The 27,100-nt window shown below is 36.2% G+C and overlaps 1 protein-coding gene across 2 annotated transcripts in view; it reads left to right on the top strand.

Annotated features, from left to right (window-relative positions):
* The first annotated feature begins 5,352 nt into the window (after window positions 1-5,352).
* LOC132549056 (UTP--glucose-1-phosphate uridylyltransferase-like) overlaps window positions 5,353-27,100 on the top strand; it is a 44,913-nt gene continuing 23,165 nt past the window's right edge. Inside the window, exons 1-2 of one of the 2 annotated variants that reach the window (XM_060212957.1) lie at window positions 5,353-5,430; window positions 25,479-25,613. In XM_060212957.1, coding sequence (XP_060068940.1) covers window positions 5,422-5,430; window positions 25,479-25,613 — 144 coding nt within the window. In that variant the 5' untranslated portion in view covers window positions 5,353-5,421. Of the gene's footprint in view, window positions 5,431-16,998; window positions 17,087-25,478; window positions 25,614-27,100 lie in introns of those variants that run through there. The other variant, XM_060212956.1, reaches the window with a different exon arrangement.

Here is a 27,100-nt window from a genome sequence, read left to right as displayed (position 1 = left end):
GTAAAGGTCATCTAACTAGACACCATGCAGGGGTACAAGTGGAATACATCTAACCAGACACCATGCTGGGGTACAAGTAAAGGTTATCTAACTAGACACCATGCTGGGGTACAAGTAAAGGTTCTCTAACCAGACACCATGCAGGGGTACAAGTAAAGGTTATCTAACTAGACACCATGCAGGGGTACAAGTGGAATATATCTAACTAGACACCATGCAGGGGTACAAGTGGAATATATCTAACCAGACACCATGCAGGGGTACAAGTAAAGGTTATCTAACCAGACACCATGCTGGGGTACAAGTAAAGGTTATCTAACCAGACACCATGCTGGGGTACAAGTAAAGGTTATCTAACTAGACACCATGCAGGGGTACAAGTAAAGGTTATCTAACTAGACACCATGCAGGGGTACAAGTAAAGGTTATCTAACCAGACACCATGCAGGGGTACAAGTAAAGGTTATCTAACCAGACACCATGCAGGGGTACAAGTAAAGGTTATCTAACTAGACACCATGCAGGGGTACAAGTAAAGGTTATCTAACCAGACACCATGCTGGGGTACAAGTAAAGGTTATCTAACTAGACACCATGCAGGGGTACAAGTAAAGGTTATCTAACCAGACACCATGCAGGGGTACAAGTAAAGGTTATCTAACCAGACACCATGCAGGGGTACAAGTAAAGGTTATCTAACTAGACACCATGCAGGGGTACAAGTGGAATACATCTAACCAGACACCATGCTGGGGTACAAGTAAAGGTTATCTAACTAGACACCATGCTGGGGTACAAGTAAAGGTTATCTAACCAGACACCATGCAGGGGTACAAGTGGAATATATCTAACTAGACACCATGCTGGGGTACAAGTAAAGGTCATCTAACTAGACACCATGCAGGGGTACAAGTGGAATACATCTAACCAGACACCATGCTGGGGTACAAGTAAAGGTTATCTAACTAGACACCATGCTGGGGTACAAGTAAAGGTTCTCTAACCAGACACCATGCAGGGGTACAAGTAAAGGTTATCTAACTAGACACCATGCAGGGGTACAAGTGGAATATATCTAACTAGACACCATGCAGGGGTACAAGTGGAATATATCTAACCAGACACCATGCAGGGGTACAAGTAAAGGTTATCTAACCAGACACCATGCTGGGGTACAAGTAAAGGTTATCTAACCAGACACCATGCTGGGGTACAAGTAAAGGTTATCTAACTAGACACCATGCAGGGTTACAAGTAAAGGTTATCTAACTAGACACCATGCAGGGGTACAAGTAAAGGTTATCTAACCAGACACCATGCAGGGGTACAAGTAAAGGTTATCTAACCAGACACCATGCAGGGGTACAAGTAAAGGTTATCTAACTAGACACCATGCAGGGGTACAAGTAAAGGTTATCTAACCAGACACCATGCTGGGGTACAAGTAAAGGTTATCTAACTAGACACCATGCAGGGGTACAAGTAAAGGTTATCTAACCAGACACCATGCAGGGGTACAAGTAAAGGTTATCTAACCAGACACCATGCAGGGGTACAAGTAAAGGTTATCTAACCAGACACCATGCAGGGGTACAAGTAAAGGTTATCTAACTAGACACCATGCAGGGGTACAAGTAAAGGTTATCTAACCAGACACCATGCTGGGGTACAAGTAAAGGTTATCTAACTAGACACCATGCAGGGGTACAAGTAAAGGTTATCTAACCAGACACCATGCAGGGGTACAAGTAAAGGTTATCTAACCAGACACCATGCTGGGGTACAAGTAAAGGTTATCTAACCAGACACCATGCTGGGGTACAAGTAAAGGTTATCTAACCAGACACCATGCAGGAGTACATGTGAAGGATTTCTAAATCGGATAATTAAGATAAGACTCGATCTCACTTATCCAATACTTTTGAAAAAAATATACATTTAAACAATCAAATTCACTCGCCTAATGAACGTCATTTGATACACTACAGACCAATAAAACAAGCTTATTAGTGCAACTTTTGTCATTCATTGTTTTACACATATTAATCTGAAAATTTTACACATTAATCAAATATTTACACTTTAATCAGTAAATTTTGCACTTTATCTGTAATATTTACATATTAATCTGTTAATTTTGCACTTTATCTGTAATATTTACACAATAATCAGTTAATTTTGCACTTTAATTTGTAAAATTTCACACATTAATCTGTATTTGTTTACACTTTTATCTGTAATATTTGCACATTAATCTGTAAAATCATACTTTAACCTGTAAATTTTACACTATTATTTGTAAAATTTTACACGTTAATCTGTACATTCTATACCTAAATCTGAAAAAAAATCAGCTTTTTCTGGAGAACACGGACATTCGTTGGTGCCAAGCAATAGGAAAACCCTGTTACCAAACAACCCAATGTTACAAAATAGTCAGGTCACATGTACGCGATAATGTAAGCGTGAGTGGGATACATGAGCTGTTCTCCGAACGACTGGTTTCATGTTTTATTTATTTTTTAAAAAAAATGGCGAAAGGAGTTAACTTGTGGGCTCGAGTGGAAAAAGTACGAGGAATTTAATGGGTGTATGTTTGTCGAAGTTTATGTCTGTTATGTTATATTCAAAGAAGCGAAGGAACACCATCAGTTAGAAAGTCATTTTAGCTTCATTTGAGAGACGTGTATTATTTTTGTTTCCGTCCTCTGTTTCCTATAAAGGTCACGTAATTCCAATTCCAAACAATTCTCATGTTTTTTGAAGCAAAAATAGCCTTATTTTGAATTTATATTGTCAATACAAACGAAGCAATACTTGTCATGGACACAATGTATAAATATTATTGAAATCATTAAAACAAAATTCCAACGTGAAAAAAAATGAATCGCCTAAACAATGTAAACTGGTAAGAGTTGTGGGGCCATATTGAACAAGCAGAGGAAATTTGTTTGAACACATTTTCAGTACCGTGTATAATGTCAAGTGTAGGAGATTAAGGGATGTCGTGATAAAGCTGGAATACGCTAGTTTTCTTACATGCTCGGAAAGTTCCGGTCCGAGTTCAGTTTTGGCAAAGAGTTCCGATAAGAACAGAACAATGTTGACACATCTAGCACAGCTACGCGATTGGTAGAAATGCTTCTCTGTATCTTTATAGTACGGTTATGGTAATATAAATAATCTAGTATAATTCTATAATTGATATTTCGGAAGATATATCACAAAATAAATACAAACTTACATATCTACAGGTTAATGGGTTGATAAAAAATATCTGTCTATGATAATAATAAGTTTGAATGATATCAAATAGATTAGGTTCAGTACTTTGGAGAATGGTTGCTTTCATAATTCTAGTCCGAAAAGTTCCGACTAACTTCTATCGGCGATTTTGTTTTGTCTGGGTCGCGGACCGCGATGCTCTATTGGTCCGCGACAAAGACAAAATCAAATCGCGGATAGTGAGGAGCGTCTGGGATATCGTGATTACTGGTTATCGGGTGTTGTGTTTTAATGAAATAATTATTATATGCAAATTTTAATTAAAATTATATAAGTAATGATGGAAATGAATCGGACCTAGAATGATATAGATCAATTTTCTATATGATCAATCTCTCAGCATATCGTTATGCGATATGACACTTACATGGTGTTAGCTTTAAAAAAAGTTTCGAAGAAAATAGATGGGCAATTGTAGTATAATTCATATCTTAATTTATCAATTTCTTTCAATTAAGAATGCCATTGTGAAAAGAATCAATATATTTAAGTGGGAGATAGCATTTGCATAATGTAAACTTAGAAATAGCTGTCTATAGACAGACGGGCAGACGGACGGACAGATGGATAGTTATCATAATTCACACATTGATTAATTTAGCACAAATGTTGAAATTACTTTTTAAAAACTATTTGTTAATTGTTGGATAGAACTGATTTCGAAACAAAACATTTTCATCTTCCTTTATATTTCAAAGAACACAATTTCGTTTTATTGGATTTATCAAAGGTGCAAATTGTGATATTCACGTGGCTAGAACTGGATAACAACATCTTATTGTTGACTAGCGTCCATGAAATCAATATGTTGAATATTATCGAATTCTGTCCGGATTGTATTAGACGCTATTTCAAGGCGTTAACTTCATGACCAAGAGAAAACATTATTTGGTATTTGGCTACCACCCGGTGAGTGTACGTGTTTCTTTGTTTTTATTTTTAAACTTGATTTATTTTACAATAATTTAGAACAAGTTTTTTCTAACTTATACGCTTGTTGCCCCAAACTGAAACGCGCTAGAGGTCTTACTGTGGGGGAAACCAGAAATCCTCAATGTAGTCAGGCAGGTTACTCCTTCCCTTTCCCCGTCCGTTCAGAAATTCGAACCCCAGACGTCTTGATGAAAGGCGATTGCGTTATCCGTTATCCGACTACCATTTGTGACGCTACTCCATCCACCAGAGCTTTTATATAGCGAGAAAGATCCCGTTAACATGTAGTCAAGGCGGCCACGTGGATATTCCAACAACGATTTTAAAGTATTGGTACAGATATGAAGTATTCTACTCAAAAGAGCCTTTCCCGAATAACTACTTGTGTATATTCATATATAGATGTATACGTAATATCTTATGTCTACGCCGTTATTAAGATTAATGTAGATAGGCGATGTACTCGCCAGTTCTTCGGCCATGTATTGTACGTGTTGAGCTGGAAACATGGGTAATACGGCGAACTGCTCTCGTTAAAAGAAATAAAAGCCCGGACGGTTCCAGTATTGCAAATAACAAGATGCGAGCAAATTGTCGCGATGTCAGTGATTTCAAATGGTAAAAGTTCGGTCAATTTTTAACATCATCAGGATCGTGATGTTCATTTTATTAAAGAAATAAAGGCCCGGGTGGCCATGGTATTGCAAATAACATGATTTATGGCGAAATATAGCGATACCACTGATTTCTAATACCCATAACTCAGACAATTTTTGATAATGTTGCACCATATTTTGACTATTATATTGATGTTGTTAATATTTTTGCGTATAAAATAATCTTAACTTGGCTTAGGTACAAATAAAAGCCCGGGCGGCCAATATATGGTTCCCAGACAGTGCCGGGCGGTGCCGGATTGTTCCGGGCAATACCGGGCAGCACCCCGGGAAGTTAACATATGATGACATCATTGCAAAAGAAATTAATAAAAATCATTAAAACGGCACTATTCTACCCCGATTCTGCCCGATCCTGTCCGATTCTGCCCGATCCTGCCCGATTCTGTAAATCGTCTGACCCGCACTGGGCGCTGCTGGGCTGTAGTTAGTATAACCGTAAACTTTACATCTGTTCCGGTGTCAAGGTTATATCGGTGTATAATCACTGACAGACTAGTTATACGCAATTCTTGACAGAGCAGACATGGCAACTGTAAGTATAGATGTATATACGTGTATATTAATTTAATATCTTGAGTTGTTGTCCATGTGTGCATTTGCACGCACGTGCGTATTTTGACCTATTGATCTGTTGATGACGTTTGCTTGCAAGTTGTATGTCTGATACTGCAGACAGTACACGGACATGTAAGAATAGAATAAAAATTGTAGGACCCCAGTGACTGAGAGGATGGACTGAAATGCAATTATGCATTTTGTACTCGTATATGTAGCTATATAGACTGCACTTGTCTGCACTTTGCACATTTGCATACAATATACATAGTATTTATGATCATCTTGATACAGATGTATATTGAAATACATGCATCCTTTAAGCAATTTTTACTATTTGATTTTTCCTGATAACTGATGCCAAATAAATGAAAGACAGATGATTTGCTGGTTACTATGCAGTAACAATGTCAGATTCATATTTCCACTTAGCTAGTACTTTGATGGCAACTGAATCACCATATCATTTTGATTTTTATATTTACTGTTTTATTCTTAAGAAGAAGCGAAAGAAAAGGCCTCCGAATTGTACATCCTGTAAATGTTTTTGCCACTGAAAATGCTGAAACGTCACAACTGCAAATTAATATGTAGACTTGATATAGTAATTAACATCTTCAAAAGCAAGCTAAATGAACACTGGGATAATGTGGCAATACAATTTGAAACTGATTTAGTGGGGTTATGTCGCTCAAATCTTTAAACCTAGTTATTCATGGAGGACCATGTTATCAAAAGGAGTTTAGAGGTGTTATCTCACTAGCGACACAAGTTTTCAAGTTTCCTTTACACTCAAAATGTGATGATGGAATTTAGTGAGGGTACCTCGCTAACTCCAATGAATTTAACAAAACAAGGAGAGGAGTTTTTAATAAGTGTTTTATTCTACTTTTATTCCGGACCTCCACCATGGCAAGCTAGTAAGACAGTCATAGAAATAACAACTAGAACACAAGATGTGAATTGAATATGTCCGTTTATTATAGTAAATGACATTTGTTATTTAGTTAACAATTTATCAATCAAATAGACCGAACAAGTCTTAGATGGGGTTCATAATCTGCCGCCACATCATACATAAACATACCCAGTCATAGAAGGAAAATTTGACAGCATACGTAAACATAAGATAGTACTATTCCATCGTACAAAATTCTCAGATATGAAAACTTAAAGAAGGAAAGTTTTACAGCATATAAAAGGTACATGACATACCTGGATGCTATTCTCCAGGGTAAGAAAGATTAAATCAAATGTGAATTCACTGGATGGTACAAGTCCAGTAACATAATCAACAACTCAAGCTTAGGTAATGAATGTATGTAATTACAAAAACATAAAAGAGTGGATGTGACGAGTACATGAGCATAAAAATGCTTGGAACAAGTTGAGGAAGGATACTTCACATACACATTTGATGCAAAATTGAAACTAATGAAAAGATCTCATCAACCAAGCCTGACAAGTTTAACAGGCCTTGAAAGAACAATAAACAAGAGATAAAAACTCAAAAAAGGAACGGAGGAGAGTAAGGGATGGTGGTAGGCTAAAAATATATGAAAAATATTTTGTTTTCCGATGACATAACTAGACTAATGTAAATTAAATAAACTGGCCTTGACCATACGAACCTTGTTCCGCCATGTTCAGCTGTCAGCTACTGAATAAAAAATGCTGTGTTATTTATATTTATAGCAGTCTAAAGATAGAAACCAAATTAGTGCCCCTGGGTGACAGTTGGACCACCTTGCTCCAACACTAAATTACCTCCTTCCGCTAATGATTTAATCCTTATGTATAATCACAGTCAGCCTGTATAAATAACATTAAAACTAGTTTTAATTTGCATTTATACCAGACCTGCACCATGGCAAACTAGTAAGACAGTCATAGAAGTAACAACTAGAACACAAGATGTGAATTGAATATGGCCTTTTATTATAGTAAATGACATTGGTTATTTAGTTTACAATTTATCATTTAAATAGACCAAACAAGTCTTAGATGGGGTTCATAATCTGCCACAATGATTTCTGCAAAACTTGTGCATGAATGAAGTAAAGCAAAAGTGATGCAAAATCATCCCCCATTCATGTTTTATTCTACTTATAATTGACAAGCATGTGCAAACTTGCAAATCAAGGGTGACAAATATAAAATAAGGATTATCTTATTTGCTGGGCAGCTATCAAATGACCAGAGATAGAGTGTGGATAGTGACTGCATTTTGTAATTGTTTTTATGTTATTCATTGTAAAATACCCTAGTCAGTTTTACACAGATTTTTAGCACACTGAAGGTGGTCTATTCAATTCACCATTCTTCTATGATCGAAATACTGTATGAATTTCCTTCCTGCCATCTAGCTATCCTGATGTAATCAACTTTTTAAAAAAAACTATATATATATATAAATTTGTAATTGACCTTTCTGAAAACATCAAAGTAGAGTCCTTAAGGTCCCATGCTGTATAGATTTGATTTTGTGACTGTACCATACATAGCATATATAGCAAAACCTGAATATACGGTGTGCTTGTCTGGTCCTGGGGTCTGTACGAGTCTACATTTCTGCCACCAATGACACTTACAAATACTCATTCTTCCCCTACACAATAATAGAGTGGAACCCATTACCAGTGAAAGCAGTAGAAAGCACTACAATAGAGATCATCAAGTCACACATTCACAATAAAACCCTTGAAGATCTCAAAAAATTCCCTAGACACTATTCTTTATCTTAAATCACAAAAATAAGAAAAAAAACTATTACTGTAAATAATCATCATGCATCTGTATAATCCCTACAAATTGAATCATCAGTGTTCAATGGCATTTGTGTAATTGTAGAAGACCAAGGAGAGGTAAAATAGGGAGAGTGTGTGTTCTATATGTAAAATATAATGAGTGACTCCGGACAGCAGGAAAGAGTCAATAGGATGAAATGATTGGTGTAAGGCAACAAACAAGAAACTTTAGTACTGAATGACTATACACCTAACAACTTATTACAGGGAAGTATTTGCGCATGATTTCTTTATCTCCTTTTGTTAAATTCTCCATGAATTACATCAAAACATATGTGTATATGTCAACTTTTGCACCTTTGATTTTCACCCTTTTAGTAGAAGAGCAAAATAGGTGAAAGGTTAAACTGTGATGAAAATTTCCTCGAAGTGTAAGTCTGGACATCATTAGGAATTAATGTAAACAGTTAACATTTGCCTCTCCAGTTATGTTTATATTTTTTAATAATAGAACTCAGTTAAATATTTAAAATAATACTATTACAGAGCAGTAACCATATTTAACATAAAGCCCTACCATTACAGATCAGTAACTATATTTAACCTAAAATCCTACCATTACAAATCAGTTACCATGTTTAACATAAAGTCCTACCATTACAGATCAGTTACTATGTTTAACCTAGAATCCTACCATTACAAATCAGTTACCATATTTAATATAAAGTCCTACCATTTCAGATCAGTTACTGTATTTAACGTAAGTCCTACCATTACAGATCAGTTACCATATTTAACCTAAAATTCTACCATTACAAATCAGTTACCATATTTAACCTAAAATTCTACCATTACAGATCAGTTACCATATCTAACCTAAAGTTCTACCATTACAGATCAGTTACCATATTTAACACAAATTCATTCCATTACAGATCAGTTACCATATTTAGTGTAGTCATGCTGTTACAGATCAGCTACTATATTAAAGAATGTACTCTTCTGAGCAGTTCTAAAATTCCAGTAATAAACTTTATTTCTGGTGACGACCTTTTGAAAGGTCAGGGTTTATAAAGTAATTTAAAAGCAAAAAACTGATAATCGGATATGTTGCTATACTTCTTTCTCTGATGCAAGCATCAGAATATGTGTAACCAGAAATAATCAATTTTCACATATTATTTTCAATTTTTACCTGAATAACAGACAATCTTTATTTTGTTTGCAGCTATCTTGTAACCTTTTAAAAATCAATATTCATCTCTCATAAAAAGTTATAACATTTGGATATTAAGAACAATGATATTTAAATGTTACATTTTCAAACTGTATAGCAACCAAAAACTGGAAATTTGGGTCTGAAAAATCTGGGAAGTGATCAAACAGGTAAGAATTCACAAATTTGAAATCTATGATTTGTGGTAATAATTCATGCAAAATTCAGTTGAAATCTACCCAAGACTTTCATGGTTATACTAAAGATAAGTACCTTAGCATTGAAAAAATATTGAAATTGTTGATGCTATAAAATAGAAGTTCTTATAACACAACCAGTAGAAGATTTGAGTGTGACATTTTGATGACAACATAATAGTGTTGTTACGATGATTGATTATAATTGATGTCTAATAAAAAATGCAACCAATTCCTGACAATTAGTTTTACGATATTGCATTGATCGTTTTCAAAACTGAAAGTGCTTTTTCATTTTCCTTTTTTAACTTTCTTGATTTTTACATTGGTATGATATGATTTTGATGATGGTATGATAAAAAAAAATAAAGATACAAAACTATGCAGAATAGTATACAAGAATATCAAATCAAAATGGCAGTGAATGATGATCTGTTGAATCCGAGGGGTAAAAATCGGTCAAAAATTTGAAAAGTTTTTTTATTTAAGAAAATTAATGAAGGGCTAACAGTTAAAAGCAATCTTGATATTAGAAAAGCCATTTGTAGGCTTTGTCAAAATGTGTATGCAAACAAAGGTAGGTTGTAAAGTGAGCTCATCAACATAGTTTTCATTTAACTACCTAATTCTGCCGTTGTTTCTGATATCTCAGTTTTATTCATTGCTTATTTTGTTTTGACTTACAAACCAAATGAAAGGCTTCTTTTGAATGCTTTTATATACTTTCTTTAAAAAAAAATCAACACCATCAAACAGAGTACAGAGATATATTGAACATGATAGTATTTTGCTTAGTATTATGTAAAAAAGTTACAATCCTTTGGATGTTAGGAGTGTTCAGCTTTCATGCTATAGTGTACTCAGGACTCATTAGTTGGACCTAAACAGCATAAATGACTAAAAGCTGGAATGTGCTCATACAACTAAAAAAACCATGCATATTTTTAAAAATAACATTTTTTGAGGATTATGTAATGGTCGACTAACCAATTATTAATCCAAAATCACTTGGTTGTCACTAACCAATCATATCCAACCATAAAAGGTAAAATTTCAACCAATTCCCAACACTACAACACGGTCACCTTCATCAGACAAATGACCACTGTGGAGCAGCAAACTAGCTAGCATTGATGTATGAAGTGTACTAGAAAAGGAATGGACCACATTTTTCGGTGGTACAATAATCCTATGTACACTAAGGTAGTGTAAGGAGATGGTAAACAGATTACAGACTAAAAGATACACAAGATGGTAACAATATACTGTAATCAATTCAGCTACACTGTTTAACACTTGGTCATAGATGTGGGAGAGTCTGTAAACCCCCTCATCCCTGTTTAGTACTGGCCCCCTGCAGTGTATCCAGATAGCTTCAAAACATCATGTAAAATGTCTTTTATCTACAAGTACAACTATAGATAACATTGTGTATAAAACACGAAGGTCCAGGATATTTTGCTGGAATTCATTATCTATTGAATTATGTCTTACTTCTGGTCAGACATCGAAGGAATACATCATTAATATATATAATCACATAATTACAGATCAGTTACCTTGTTAAATATAAAGTCACATTATTACAAATCAGTTATATTTAACGTAAACGTTAACGTTAACCATAACAAATCAGTTACCTTTGTTAATACAATGTCCTACTCAAATAGTCCTACTATTACAAATCAGTTACCAAAGTTAATGCAGTGTCCAGCTCATAAAGTTTAACCATTACAAATCAGTTATCATGGTTAACACAATGTCCTACACATAAAGTTTAACCATTACAAATCAGTTACCATGGTTAACACAATGTCCTACTCATAAAGTCTTGCCATTACAAATCAGTTACCATGGTTAACACAATGTCCTACTCATAAAGTCTTGCCATTACAAATCAGTTACCATGGTTAACACAATGTCCTACTCATAAAGTCTTGCCATTACAAATCAGTTACCATGGTTAACACAATGTCCTACTCATAAAGTCTTACCATTACAAATCAGTTACCATGGTTAACACAATGTCCTACTCATAAAGTCCTACCATTACAAATCAGTTACCATGGTTAACACAATGTCCTACTCATAAAGTCTTGCCATTACAAATCAGTTACCATGGTTAACACAATGTCCTACTCATAAAGTCTTGCCATTACAAATCAGTTACCATGGTTAACACAATGTCCTACTCATAAAGTCTTGCCATTACAAATCAGTTACCATGGTTAACACAATGTCCTACTCATAAAGTCTTGCCATTACAAATCAGTTACCATGGTTAACACAATGTCCTACTCATAAAGTCTTGCCATTACAAATCAGTTACCATGGTTAACACAATGTCCTACTCATAAAGTCTTGCCATTACAAATCAGTTACCATATTTGAAGCAATGTCCTACTCATAAAGTCTTACCATTACAAATCAGTTACCATGGTTAACACAATGTCCTACTCATAAAGTCCTACCATTACAAATCAGTTACCATGGTTAACACAATGTCCTACCCATAAAGTCCTACTATTACAAATCAGTTATCATGGTTAACACAATGTCCTACACATAAAGTCCTTTTCAGAGTTAATGTAAAGTCATATCATTACTGACCAGTTATCATGTTAAAGATAACATTGTAACATAACAGATAATAGATTTACAATGGATTTACATCATGACAGAAGATCAAATTAAATTTTAATAAATTATTGATGGTTGAGATATTGCAGTAACTGTAGTGTTCTTCAAAGCACTGACTGAAAAGTTGTCTACAAGAAATCACTATACACATCATTTTTAATTTTGAGTGAAAACTGAAAATACCCAGGATATAGATATGCAGCCAAATTTATTTCTGAGGCAGCATCCTTTTGCTTATTCGTTGAAGACCATTTTTTCTGTGTAAATTTTTACAATCATGAGGATGTTTTACCAAATCTCCATGAAAAAATGAATTCAAATCAGATGACAAGTAAGGCTTTGTCAAAATGAAGTAGATATCAATCACTACAAAATAATGATATGTGATTAGGAAATATGACTTATCTGTGTTGTGTTTACCGTCTACCCTTGCTTTTTGATGCAGACTTTGAGGGGTTTTTTCTTGCAGTTCAAAATAATTGCTTTACATACATTCTTCATTAAGGGGAAGTAATCCAGAATTGCACACCAAGGGAAAGAACTCATCTGACCATGCCATGTAGGCTACAATAGACTTTGTAATATATTTTGTCTCTTATTTATTGTCTGCAGTTAAGACTTTGCTTTGTATTGATTTTTAGATTTTCTGAAGTTTGAGACATTAAAGAAATATTTCTATATTCATACTAAAAGGGAATGTAGATTGTTTACTCATTAACACTTTGGTTACTGAATTAAATTGCATATTTCTGATAAACTTAAAAATGTTGGGATTTGATGGGGCATGCTGTAAACAGCCTTGTAACAGTCCTAGTAAACTGACATTGACAAGAGCAGCTGATTTTATGATGTATGTGACTGAAATATGATTATTTGTCAATGTGCCACGTATGAACCTTAAAGGAGCTGAGAGTATGCTGAATAACTGAAAAACCTATCACCATTGAATCAGTTCTTTTCCACTCCTAAAATAAGACAGATGGTACTGTTACATCCATTATAGATTTTCTTTGTTGGTGAAATCTTACACGTAAAGTAGATATCAATCACTACAATAGAGAAGTAGGAACATTTTACAGGTAATTATTACGTACACAAGATGTTAGTTAGAAATGTCAAGATAACAACTTGACTGATGTTGAAATTTTACACAAGAAATAGACATTTATGAATTACATCTCAAATTGCCTGCAATTTAAAAGGCCTACACTTAATTGTCATACTATATCCTGGGACTGTCATCAAAGAACTTCTTCACAGTGTACAATGTAATTTAGCTGACCCTTTTTTATGTTTCTTTATGTGAGTTATGTGAAGAAACAAGACAGGGATAAAAAGGAGTCCATTATTCAAGATGTCATCAATTTGTTACAGCCTGTGATTATCTAGAATAAAAAAGACATGTTTGATGTTGAGAAAGTGAATTCTGTATCAATCTGCCAAGAGGGTTGTGTCCAGGATGGAACTTCTTGAGTATATACATGTTGACAACTGTACATCTGATGTCACTTGTATTGATGGATTATATTATCTTGAAAAGTTTAAGGTATAGTACATCTAGCATCTGCAGAAAGGAATTAATTATGTTTTACACACTCACAAAAAATTAACATTCAGTTGTGTAAACACGTGTATAACATCTATATATGTGTAACTCACCTGTGCACGGTACAAATTCAAGTGCAGTTCATTTAAAACATGGAAATGGTTTTTCCACTGTGATAAAGGCTAAAGGTGATATAAAAATTATTCTATATCTAGTAGTAACTGTGAGAAAATGTTGTAAGCTCCGTGCTGGCTCAAAGTTTTGAAAGCTGATATTATCAGCTTACATGCTGGGTCAAAATTTTGAAAGCTAATAAAGTTAGCTCACATGCTGGATGAAAAATTTGAAAGCTGGTATTGTTAGCTCAAAAGTTTGAAACCTGACATTGTTATCTCAGGTGCTGGCTCAAAAGTTTGAAACCTGACATTGCTATCTCAGGTGCTGGCTCAAAAGTTTGAAAGCTGATATTGTAAGCTCGCTTGCTGGCTCAAAGGTTTGAAGACTAAAATTGTTAGCTCACCTGCTAGCTCAAATGTTTTGAAAGCTAAGATGGTGAAATCTTATAATACTAGCTAATCATGGTTATTGATTTTAAGGGTACATACCTTTCCGATTTATATTGAATTCCTAAATTTCACAAGAATCCTTATAAACAATGTTTTATTGCTGGCTCATCTAACTGTTCAACCAAATCTTTGTCCAAACTACTCACCACCATTCTGAGTACTTTGAAATCTGGGTTACAGTCTTGTTGTGATACTCAAGAAGTGGAATTGATAGCAACTGGTATGTGGATTTTGAAGAACTCCACAGAGCTTTTGAGCAGTCTTCAACATGCACCCTCTGTTGGCTGACTTGTTTTTGTTTTCATACCAGGTTGAATTTATTAACCTTGTAAAGTCGTTGGATTTCACTTGACTAGTCCATCTTATTTATCCACCAGAATTGAAAATCAGAGACATGGCAGACTCTTCTGCATCACCTACTTATCTCAATCTTTTCCTACCATGAAACAAACATGACAGCTTTCCACCAAGCTGTATGATAAACATGATAATTTCAATTTCCCTGTTGTGAATTTTCCAGTTTTGGATAGCAATATTCCTGCATTCCCAGCCATTGGTATTTACATGTCACAGCTGATTCTGATATTCAAGAACCAGTTTCCATTATCATGATTTTCTTGCAAGAAGTTGTCTAATGATGGACAAACTCACAACACAGGGTCTCAAAAGGTGCAGGTTGGAGAAAATTATAGGGAGATTTTTATTTGGTCATCATAGTGATCTCATTAAGAAATGTTCTGTTTCTTTGCGTGACATGAAGCTGGACATGTTTGATGCTCGTTAGTTTGCCTGTTGGTTCCATTGTTGTATACCTTGTTCTCACTTGAAAATGTGACATTACTTACTTGGATTGACCAAGGTTTACAAGGCGAGTGTCGTCATTGAAACAGAAGACGCTTAATCTTCCTGAAACCTTGGTCTTATTTGCCTTGTAGTTTTTCAGTAATCTCATTGTAAATCTTTCTTTTTTGTTCATATTTTGCCCTAGTTTTATTGAATTTGAGTTTGAATAGCGACTATGTTGACATGTTTGTATTATTTTTTATGTTTGTTGTAAGCGCACTTGCTGGCTCAAAGGTGCGAAAGCTAATGGTTTGAAAGTTGTATTGTGCTGAGCTCAAATGCTGGCTCAAAAGGTTAGGAAATTGAAATTATTTGCTTACCTCCTGGCTCAAAGGTTTGAAAGCTGATCTTATTAGTTATATGCTGAGTCAAGCTTGAAAGCTGATATTGTTAGCTTGCATGCTGGCTCAAAGGTTTGAAAGTTGGGTTGTGGTGAGCTCACCTGCAAGCTCAAAAGATCCATCATTCCTCTGTTGCCTGTTAGTTTTTGTTTTAAACGTCTGTGAATCCAGGCTAGAAAGGCTTAAGGAATATTTTCTAAATTTGGTGTGATTGATCTCTGGTTATAGGGAAGAAATACATTGAATCATGTTTCAGAAGAATGTGGTTGACATAGGTGTCAAATGTATGACAATGAAAGGTGATATAAATTTTGATCTTTAAAGCTGACAATACAAGTTGAAAAAAGCATTCATGTTAAGATGAAAAAAAAAAGCATTTTAAAATGCTTCTGAGACCTTCCCTTCAGCTAACCATATTTTACGGTCATTATATCAAAAGAACTGGCAGACATTTTACTATAAGCCTTGCTTGGAAATTAATACAGGTCCCTGGGTACAAAGGAATGCAACCTGTAAAACTGCTTGCAATTTCAATGCTTCAAGCCAATTTTGCAGTCAAAACTGGCAATCTCTTCGATCAGCAAAGATGATAATAATTTTCAATATTCTCTAGAACTTCCATCAGTCTAATGATGATTAAGTTTAAATGCAATACAAAAGTCCATAAAATGGCAAGGCAAATTTGTTTAAGTCACATTGTAGTAGGATAAAGTTTAGCCGAAATTCAAACATCAGTTGTCTCCCTTATCACATGTCACTGTAGTCAATTCAAGACCATCAATCAGAAATATAGGTGTATTAGTATTGAAAGAATGTCTCTCATGTTTTTGTGTTACCATTAGTGGGAAAATGATATATAATTGTCTTGTCCGTATAATGAAGGAAACATTTGATTTATGGTATAATGGGCCTCTTGTTAACACAAGTGGTAGTGAAAGCTCAGCTAAACAGATCCAGATACCAGTATATAACTGATATAAATTTGTACTTGACAACAAAATTAACCTTACCTTCAGGCCTCCTTACCTGGAACTGAGAGCTGTTGTTACCTATGGTCTGTTACCTTGCGGTCCTACATTACCTGTGGTTTGGGATGTTTTGGAATTTGTTATCAGTATTATACACAGACTATCTGACCTCTGCCTATCCTAAATTTGTTTCAGTGTTACTTAGTTGAGAAAAGGATAGTGGAAAATTATAAAATTTGTCTTAAAAAGAGTGCTCAGTTTTAGACATGATAAGACCCAATTATTCACACAAACTGTGAGATAATTGTGTGATATAGCTAAAACTGTGACCTACCTGTGTTCAGCTATCCTCACAATGAAAAAAGACCTTGAAGTGCCACTGTGAAGTGTCATCTTGGAAATCTCCTCAGCCAGTATAATCAATGTTTGTTCATGGTTTATTGTGTTTCTGACAGAGACCAGGAACTAGAAATTGTATAAATACTGTATAGTAGCACGTGTCAATTGAAAGAAAAATGTCGGCTACAACCGTACTCTCACAGGCTACCAACGATCCACTGTCAGTCTATGTAAGTACAACTTGGTATTATGTACAGTTCAATAGTAACATTGTTACAGGAGAACAGCAGTTACATTAAAAGAGTTACAGGACCCAAACAGTAAGTTACAGTATCAGCGTTACAGGGGATACAGCTGTAGTAACATATCTACTACAGGAGATATCCCAACAGTAGTTATATAAATATGGTAGTACAGGAATCCCACACCAACAGTTTGATCAGCAAAATTAAAGTATTTTCCGTTATAACAGCTTATCTAGCTTATCTCTTTTGCAACATGTCTTTATATACATATATCTATGTACCGGGGTATATCTAGGTTTATGTTCAACTGCGATGAAAAGTCACAGAAGCAAAATTATTGTGAATTTGGGAAATTGAATTGAAATTACAATTCACAAAATTTGAATTTTAAAGTGTTTAGATATAATTGATTAGAATTAATTTTAAAACTTGGTGGAGTTTTTGGTTTGAGGGAGGAGAGATATAAATTTGAGAGTAATTTATTTTGCATTTTGCTATAAAGTTACCATACTTATGGTACATTTATATGCATTGACTTACTGTGAGTAAGGATATAGCATACGTGTACAGAAAACAATCAGAATTTGTATCCTGTTTAGGTAGGCTGTACATCATATGTAATAGCATGCTACATTTACATCAATTTTAGTATTTCTACTACATAATTAAAAATGAAAGAAAAGACCCTGCACATGCCATTTACTTGAACAATATAAACATTAAATATCAAGTTTGCCAGCTTCAGCTATAATTCTGTTGTCATTGACCTTGCAAGTTGAACATTCAAAGATGAAACTTTTTTTAGAGATATACATGATAGCATACATGACCTCAGATGTAGCTCTAAAATGTATGGTTTGAGAATCTCTAGTGACTACCCATGGCAATTTGTGTTTATCGGGAAGTCTGTGCATTCATATTGTCCTTGGGCGAGACATTTGACCCTAATTGCTATGGATGACAAGCGAGGGCCATCCCACATATTGTTCATTGAATTAGTGACCAGCTACTGCAAGGATACTCTTGACCCTGGCTGTTCTTAATTAATAAACCCAGCAAACGAGCCAATTTTAAGTTATGTACATAATTGTAAAAAAAAAAAACTTGATTTGTGATACAATTATAGATATAAAACTATTCTTTATGAAAATTGATCGGAATTGAGAACTGTCACTGTGTCTTTGGGAAGGGCAGTGATTAAACTGGTGATGTGGCTGGTAACAGTAAGTCATGGTAACATCTATTTGTATTGTGACAACTGTACAGAGGATTTGATTAGTCAATATACACAGTGTAGCAGATGTTATGTTTACATGCTTTGTGGCAACATTGTTTTGTGTGATAGTTGACTTTTATTGTATGTATCAGTGTATCTGGTCTATTCAGGTCCTTGGATGAGCTGTGCAGGTTCCTCCTCTAAATACAGTGTTATATAATCATGGTCATAACTGCTAAAACAAACTGTATTATGATCATAAATCATTTTGCTCATGTGCAATTGTTCAAACAAACAGTCCAACAGTCCTGTCCCTCACCAACAACTACTGACACTAACATTGTGACAGTTCTGTCCCTCACCAACAACTACTGACACTAACATTGTGACAGTTCTGTCCCTCACCAACAACTACTGATACTAACATTCTGACAGTCATGTCCCTCACCAACAACTACTGACACTAACATTCTGATAGTCATGTCCTTCACCAATAACTACTGACACTAACATTCTGACAGTCATGTCCCTCACCAACAACTACTGACACTAACATTGTGACAGTTCTGTCCCTCACCAACAACTACTGACACTAACATTGTGACAGTTCTGTCCCTCACCAACAACTACTGACACTAACATTGTGACAGTTCTGTCCCTCACCAACAACTAATGACACTAACATTCTGACAGTCATGTCTCTCACCAACAACTACTAACACTAACATTCTGACAGTCATGTCTCTCACCAACAACTACTGACACTAACATTCTGACAGTCATGTCCCTCACTAACAACTACTGACACTAACATTCTGACAGTCATGTCCCCACCAACAACTAATGACACTAACATTCTGACAGTCATGTCTCTCACCAACAACTACTGACACTAACATTCTGACAGTCATGTCTCTCACCAACAACTACTGACACTAACATTCTGACAGTCATGTCCCTCACTAACAACTACTGACACTAACATTCTGACAGTCATGTCCCTCACTAACAACTACTGACACTAACATTTTGACAGTCATGTCCCTCACCAATAACTACTGATACTAACATTCTGACAGTCATGTCCCTCACCAGCAACTACTAACATTAACATTCTGACAGTCATGTCCCTCACCCACAACTACTAACACTAACAGTCCAACAGTCCTGTCCCTCACCAACAACTACTGACACTAACATTGTGACAGTTCTGTCCCTCACCAACAACTACTGATACTAACATTCTGACAGTCATGTCCCTCACTAACAACTACTGACACTAACATTCTGATAGTCATGTCCTTCACCAATAACTACTGACACTAACATTCTGACAGTCATGTCCCTCACCAACAACTACTGACACTAACATTCTGACAGTCATGTCCCTCACCAACAGCTAATGACACTAACATTCTGACAGTCATGTATCTCACCAACAACTACTGACACTAACATTCTGACAGTCATGTCCCTCACTAACAACTACTGACACTAACATTTTGACAGTCATGTCCCTCACCAATAACTACTGATACTAACATTCTGACAGTCATGTCCCTCACCAACAACTACTGACACTAACATTGTGACAGTTCTGTCCCTCACCAACAACTAATGACACTAACATTCTGACAGTCATGTCCCTCACCAACAACTAATGACACTAACATTCTGACAGTCATGTCCCTCACCAACAATTACTAACACTAACATTCTGACAGTTATGTCCCCCCACCCACAACTACTAACACTAACAGTCCAACAGTCCTGTCCCTCACCAACAACTACTGACACTAACATTGTGACAGTTCTGTCCCTCACCAACAACTACTGATACTAACATTCTGACAGTCATGTCCCTCACCAACAACTACTGACACTAACATTGTGACAGTTCTGTCCCTCACCAACAACTAATGACACTAACATTCTGACAGTCATGTCCCTCACCAACAACTACTGACACTAACATTCTGACAGTCATGTCCCTCACCAACAATTACTAACACTAACATTCTGACAGTTATGTCCCCCCACCCACAACTACTAACACTAACAGTCCAACAGTCCTGTCCCTCACCAACAACTACTGACACTAACATTGTGACAGTTCTGTCCCTCACCAACAACTACTGATACTAACATTCTGACAGTCATGTCCCTCACTAACAACTACTGACACTAACATTCTGACAGTCATGTCTCTCACCAACAACTACTGACACTAACATTCTGACAGTCATGTCCCTCACTAATAACTACTGACACTAACATTCTGATAGTCATGTCCTTCACCAATAACTACTGACACTAACATTCTGACAGTCATGTCCCTCACCAACAACTACTGACACTAACATTCTGACAGTCATGTCCCTCACCAACAACTAATGACACTAACATTCTGACAGTCATGTCTCTCACTAACAACTACTGACACTAACATTCTGACAGTCATGTCTCTCACCAACAACTACTGACACTAACATTCTGACAGTCATGTCTCTCACCAACAACCACTGACACTAACATTCTGACAGTCATGTCTCTCACTAACAACTACTGACACTAACATTCTGATAGTCATGTCCCTCAATAACAACTACTAACACTTACAGTTAAACAATTATATCCCTCAGTCCCCTTCGTATAACTGCAAGCACAAACAATCTTATGATCATGTCTCTCAAAAACATTTATTTGTTCACCTGGTCAGAAGGAGTTGTGAGCTAATGTTGTGGCATTTGTAATGAACAGTTGAGTGGATTTTGACAAAATTTGTGCTAAAGCATCCTTTAGGGGGATGGGGAAATGTATATTAAATGATGGATCTCTGGAGTTGGAAGGATGGGTCCCATTAGGGGAAATAAAGCAAATTCTTTAAAATTCTACGTCTCCTATAGGAATGATTAGATTTTGCTGAAAGTTTTGTGAAGCATCTGTGAGTACAGGGATCTATCTTTTCATAAATGTAAGGTCTCTGCCCCCACACAAAGGTTTGGCCCATTAGAAGAAATAGAGCAAATTCTTTAAAATCCTACTCCTCCTGTAGGAATATTTGGATTTTGCCTAAATTTGATCTGAAACATCCTTGAGTTTTCCCTTTGGGCATTTTGGGCCCAATAAGGAAATGTAACCAATCCTTTTCCTTCAGTAGAAATGGTAGTGTAACAGAGGTCATTTTTCATCTCAATGCCTCCGCAAGGAATCGAACACGGGACCCCTGGCTTACTAGTCTGACGCTCAACCAATCGAGCTAAAGAGAAGTTCTCTCCAGCCGAGTGGTATATTGCGGCTAGTATTTTACCAGGGTTACAGTATGATCCTATTCCAGATCCGAAGCATGCTTGAGTGAAGTTTTGTTTGGCTGACCTCCTTTATGCAGAGGGGTGGGGCTCATTGGGGAAATAGATATAAACCTTTAGAATTCCTTTTCCTTTATTGTTGATGAAGCATTTTCAGCTGAACTAAGCCAGATGAGTGATATAGGCCCAATGGGCCACTTGTTATTTTGTTTGTAAATAAATTTTACTTTTTATGTCAGATGTTTCAGTTATTGTTTATATGCAAGAAAGATACTCCATACATAGAGATCAAGATCTTTCTTCTCATAACAGTATTGCTTAAAAACCTTGACAGGTATATATCTGATTATGTAAGGAATCTTATAAAATTATATACATGGTAATTTAGTCATAGATTCATCTGTATTCATGACATTGTGGTTACTATTATGACTATTTTTTATTATAAGCCTTTATCATAAAGTAGATGCCGATTCATACGTCATATTTATATTCATGGAATGTCTGGACAGAACTTGTCTGCTAAGTTATGGAATTAAACATGTAATATGACTAATGAAGTTTGTGTAAACTCTGCGGGTGACAGACGTTTTAGGTTCACCTATTACACTGATATGTCTTTACATTAAAAGGATTTTATTTGTTAAACATTGGGTGGAGTTGATGTAATTAATCATTGTGTCGCTCGGATGAAAGTTTAAATGGTCGCCATGGTCATCATTGTTGTCTCCTTCAAACAAAGTAGACACAGGTTTAATTCACTTCAAACATTATTTGTCAATTTTCAACCATTTATCAAATCCCTTTTACCATAGTATTATCAGTACTGACTGTTCATGATACATGTACTAGGACTGACAGTTTACCACTTGTAGTACTAGTACTGATTCTGTGTACCACTTGTAGTACAAGTACTGATCCTGTGTACCACTTGTAGTACATGTACTGATCCTGTGTACCACTTGCAGTACAAGTACTGATCCTGTGTACCACTTGTAGTACTAGTACTGATTCTGTGTACCACTTGTAGTACAAGTACTGATCCTGTGTACCACTTGTAGTACAAGTACTGATCCTGTGTACCACTTGCAGTACTAGTACTGATTCTGTGTACCACTTGTAGTACAAGTACTGATCCTGTGTACCACTTGTAGTACAAGTACTGATTCTGTGTACCACTTGCAGTACTAGTACTGATTCTGTGTACCACTTGCAGTACTAGTACTGATTCTGTGTACCACTTGTAGTACAAGTACTGATTCTGTGTACCACTTGCAGTACTAGTACTGATTCTGTGTACCACTTGTAGTACAAGTACTGATTCTGTGTACCACTTGTAGTACAAGTACTGATTCTGTGTACCACTTGCAGTACTAGTACTGATCCTGTGTACCACTTGCAGTACAAGTACTGATTCTGTGTACCACTTGCAGTACTAGTACTGATCCTGTGTACCACCTGCAGTACAAGTACTGATTCTGTGTACCACTTGCAGTACAAGTACTGATTCTGTGTACCACTTGCAGTACTAGTACTGATCCTGTGTACCACTTGCAGTACAAGTACTGATTCTGTTTACCACTTGCAGTACAAGTACTGATTCTGTTTACCACTTGCAGTACAAGTACTGATTCTGTTTACCACTTGCAGTACAAGTACTGATTCTGTTTACCACTTGTAGTACAAGTACTGATCCTGTGTACCACTTGCAGTACAAGTACTGATTCTGTGTACCACTTGTAGTACAAGTACTGATCCTGTGTACCACTTGTAGTACAAGTACTGATTCTGTTTACCACTTGCAGTACAAGTACTGATTCTGTTTACCACTTGCAGTACAAGTACTGATTCTGTGTACCACTTGTAGTACAAGTACTGATCCTGTTTACCACTTGTAGTACAAGTACTGATTCTGTGTACCACTTGTAGTACAAGTACTGATTCTGTGTACCACTTGCAGTACAAGTACTGATCCTGTGTACCACTTGTAGTACAAGTACTGATTCTGTGTACCATATGTAGTACAAGTACTGATTCTGTGTACCACTTGTAGTACAAGTACTGATCCTGTGTACCACTTGTAGTACAAGTACTGATCCTGTGTACCACTTGCAGTACTAGTACTGATCCTGTGTACCACTTGCAGTACAAGTACTGATTCTGTGTACCACTTGTAGTACAAGTACTGATTCTGTGTACCACTTGCAGTACAAGTACTGATCCTGTGTACCACTTGCAGTACTAGTACTGATCCTGTGTACCACTTGCAGTACAAGTACTGATCCTGTGTACCACTTGCAGTACAAGTACTGATCCTGTGTACCACTTGCAGTACTAGTACTGATTCTGTGTACCACTTGCAGTACAAGTACTGATTCTGTGTACCACTTGCAGTACAAGTACTGATCCTGTGTACCACTTGCAGTACAAGTACTGATCCTGTGTACCACTTGCAGTACTAGTACTGATTCTGTGTACCACTTGCAGTACTAGTACTGATTCTGTGTACCACTTGCAGTACAAGTACTGATCCTGTGTACCACCTGCAGTACTAGTACTGATCCTGTGTACCACTTGCAGTACAAGTACTGATCCTGTGTACCACTTGCAGTACAAGTACTGATTCTGTTTACCACTTGCAGTACAAGTACTGATTCTGTTTACCACTTGCAGTACAAGTACTGTTTCTGTTTACCACTTGCAGAACAAGTACTGATTCTGTCTACCACTTTCAGTCTTGTATAACATTTTACCACAGGCAATAATACATTGTATATGAATATTTACTGTTGGCAGTTAAAGGACTGGGTGTTTAACCATTGGCAAATATCACTGGTAGTAATAGGGCTGACTGTTTACCTCATACAGTAGTAAGACTGACCTTTTTGTTATTTAACGATGGTGATAAATGGACTGCCTGTTTACCTTCAAGCATTATATGACCGGCACGCCTAGCCAAGCCTAGCAAACAGAATGGTGTAACAGTCTGAAACTTACAGTGAAATTAATCAGTGAAGGACAGTCAACTAATGCACAAGTGTAGTCTTCTAGTGTGTGGGTGTAATCAGATCATACCGAGGGTCCTAGCTATAGGCAGACCACGCAGGCATTTTGATCAGACAGAAAATATGATACACACATACATTGTTATGTAACCCTGCATTTAGTTAGGTTGGATAATGTGATGAGACTATGATATAGAGGTTTTTTTTCTATATTTCTTGGAAGTTCCAGGCTGTCATTTTGTATTGAAAAGTTTTGAAATTTGTCCTGTGTTTTTCGGTATTTATAACAGTATCCCAAAATAATTCTGAAAATATTAATTACTTGTTAATTCAAGTGTTTCAACTTTTGTATTATCACACGTCAATCATGTAGTTTAATTCTATATAAAGAGAATCTGTATTATGTAGTGTCTCATAACCATTCCAGGTCTACATCCTGTAAGGTAGTTCTGTTATACAAATCTGTAATTTTTCTGAACAGTTTAACTCGAATTTAAAAAAAAAAAATTCAGCTTGAACATATAGGAGTAATTTTACACTTGTCAATCTAATTCGTGTGTAAAATCTGTCCTGAATAATAAGGGCCAACAAAGGATCCAGTCAAAGTGGCTACAAAAGCAGGTGGCCTTAATATACAGGTTCAGAGTTATCTTTTTCAATTTAGTTTTTTTTTTATTTAATATGCCATAATATAAATAAATGTCAATCTATTGACCACACTTAAGAGACACAAAAACATGATAAACAAGGATGTTTTGTAATATCTAAAAAAAAAATTTCCACTGAATGTCGCATTTGAACAAGTGACACATAATGATGAAATAACTTAAATAATTTTATTCTTACAGACGGCGTATGTGAGGGGCCACAGACGCACACCAAGTGATGTCCAGTTTAAGGAACTGACGAGGCGGGACATCATGAAGGCCATGAACAAGGAGGTGGCGAAGCTTGTTAATACTGCATTACCAGGGCAACAGGAGGTAAACATGTCTGATCATATTTTTATAACACATTACCTTGGCAACAGGAGGTAAACATGTCTGATCATATTTTTATAACACATTACCTTGGCAACAGGAGGTAAACATGTCTAATCATATTTTATAACACATTACCAGGGCAACAGGAGGTAAACATGTCTGATCATATTTTATAACACATTACCTTGGCAACAGGAGGTGAACATGTCTGATCATATTTTATAACACATTACCTTGGCAACAGGAGGTGAACATGTCTGATCATATTTCATTATACATTACCAGGGCAACAGGAGGTGAACATGTCTGATCATATTTCATTATACATTACCAGGGCAACAGGAGGTAAACATGTCTGATCATATTTCATTATACATTACCAGGGCAACAGGAGGTAAACATGTCTGATCATATTTCATTATACATTACCAGGGCAACAGGAGGTAAACATGTCTGATCATATTTCATTATACATTACCAGGGCAACAGGAGGTAAACATGTCTGATCATATTTCATTATACATTACCAGGGCAACAGGAGGTAAACATGTCTGATCATATTTCATTATACATTACCAGGGCAACAGGAGGTAAACATGTCTGATCATATTTCATTATACATTACCAGGGCAACAGGAGGTAAACATGTCTGATCATATTTCATTATACATTACCAGGGCAACAGGAGGTGAACATGTCTGATCATATTTCATTATACATTACCAGGGCAACAGGAGGTGAACATGTCTGATCATATTTCATTATACATTACCAGGGCAACAGGAGGTGAACATGTCTGATCATATTTCATTATACATTACCAGGGCAACAGGAGGTAAATTTCATATAATTAAGAGCAAAAAAAACGAGGAGACCAAAGAAGGGAAAAGATTTAATTGCCCAAAAAAAACAAACAAACAAACAAAGGGGGAAAAAAAGGAGATCAAACGCTGGTTCCAATATCCCTCCTTGATCTCTTGTTTGTAAGGTTCTATACCTTCTGATGGTTCCTGGCTTGTTCCCCTGTTGTGTAAGGTTCTATACCTTCTGATGGTTCCTGGCTTGTTCCCAGGTTGTGTAAGGTTCCATACCTTCTGATGGTTCCTGGCTTGTTCCCCTGTTGTGTAAGGTTCTATACCTTCTGATGGTTCCTGGCTTGTTCCCCGGTTGTGTAAGGTTCTATACCTTCTGATGGTTCCTGGCTTGTTCCCAGGTTGTGTAAGGTTCTATACCTTCAGATGGTTCCTGGCTTGTTCCCCGGTTGTGTAAGGTTCTATACCTTCTGATGGTACCTAGCTTGTTCCCCGGTTGTGTAAGGTTCTATACCTTCAGATGGTTCCTAGCTTGTTCCCCGGTTGTGTAAGGTTCTATACCTTCTGATGGTACCTGGCTTGTTCCCAGGTTGTGTAAGGTTTCATACCTTCTGATGGTTCCTGGCTTGTTCCCTAGTTGTGCCTTCTGATGTCCCTAAGTTGATCTCTGGTTTT

The sequence above is a fragment of the Ylistrum balloti genome, unplaced genomic scaffold (assembly GCF_031769215.1).
Source record: "Ylistrum balloti isolate Yb309-2 unplaced genomic scaffold, AGI_CSIRO_Ybal_v1 Utg370042, whole genome shotgun sequence".
NCBI classification, from domain to species: domain Eukaryota; kingdom Metazoa; phylum Mollusca; class Bivalvia; order Pectinida; family Pectinidae; genus Ylistrum; species Ylistrum balloti.
The sequence above is the reverse complement of the archived record's forward strand: the minus strand, read 5'-3'. Positions and strand labels throughout refer to the sequence as shown.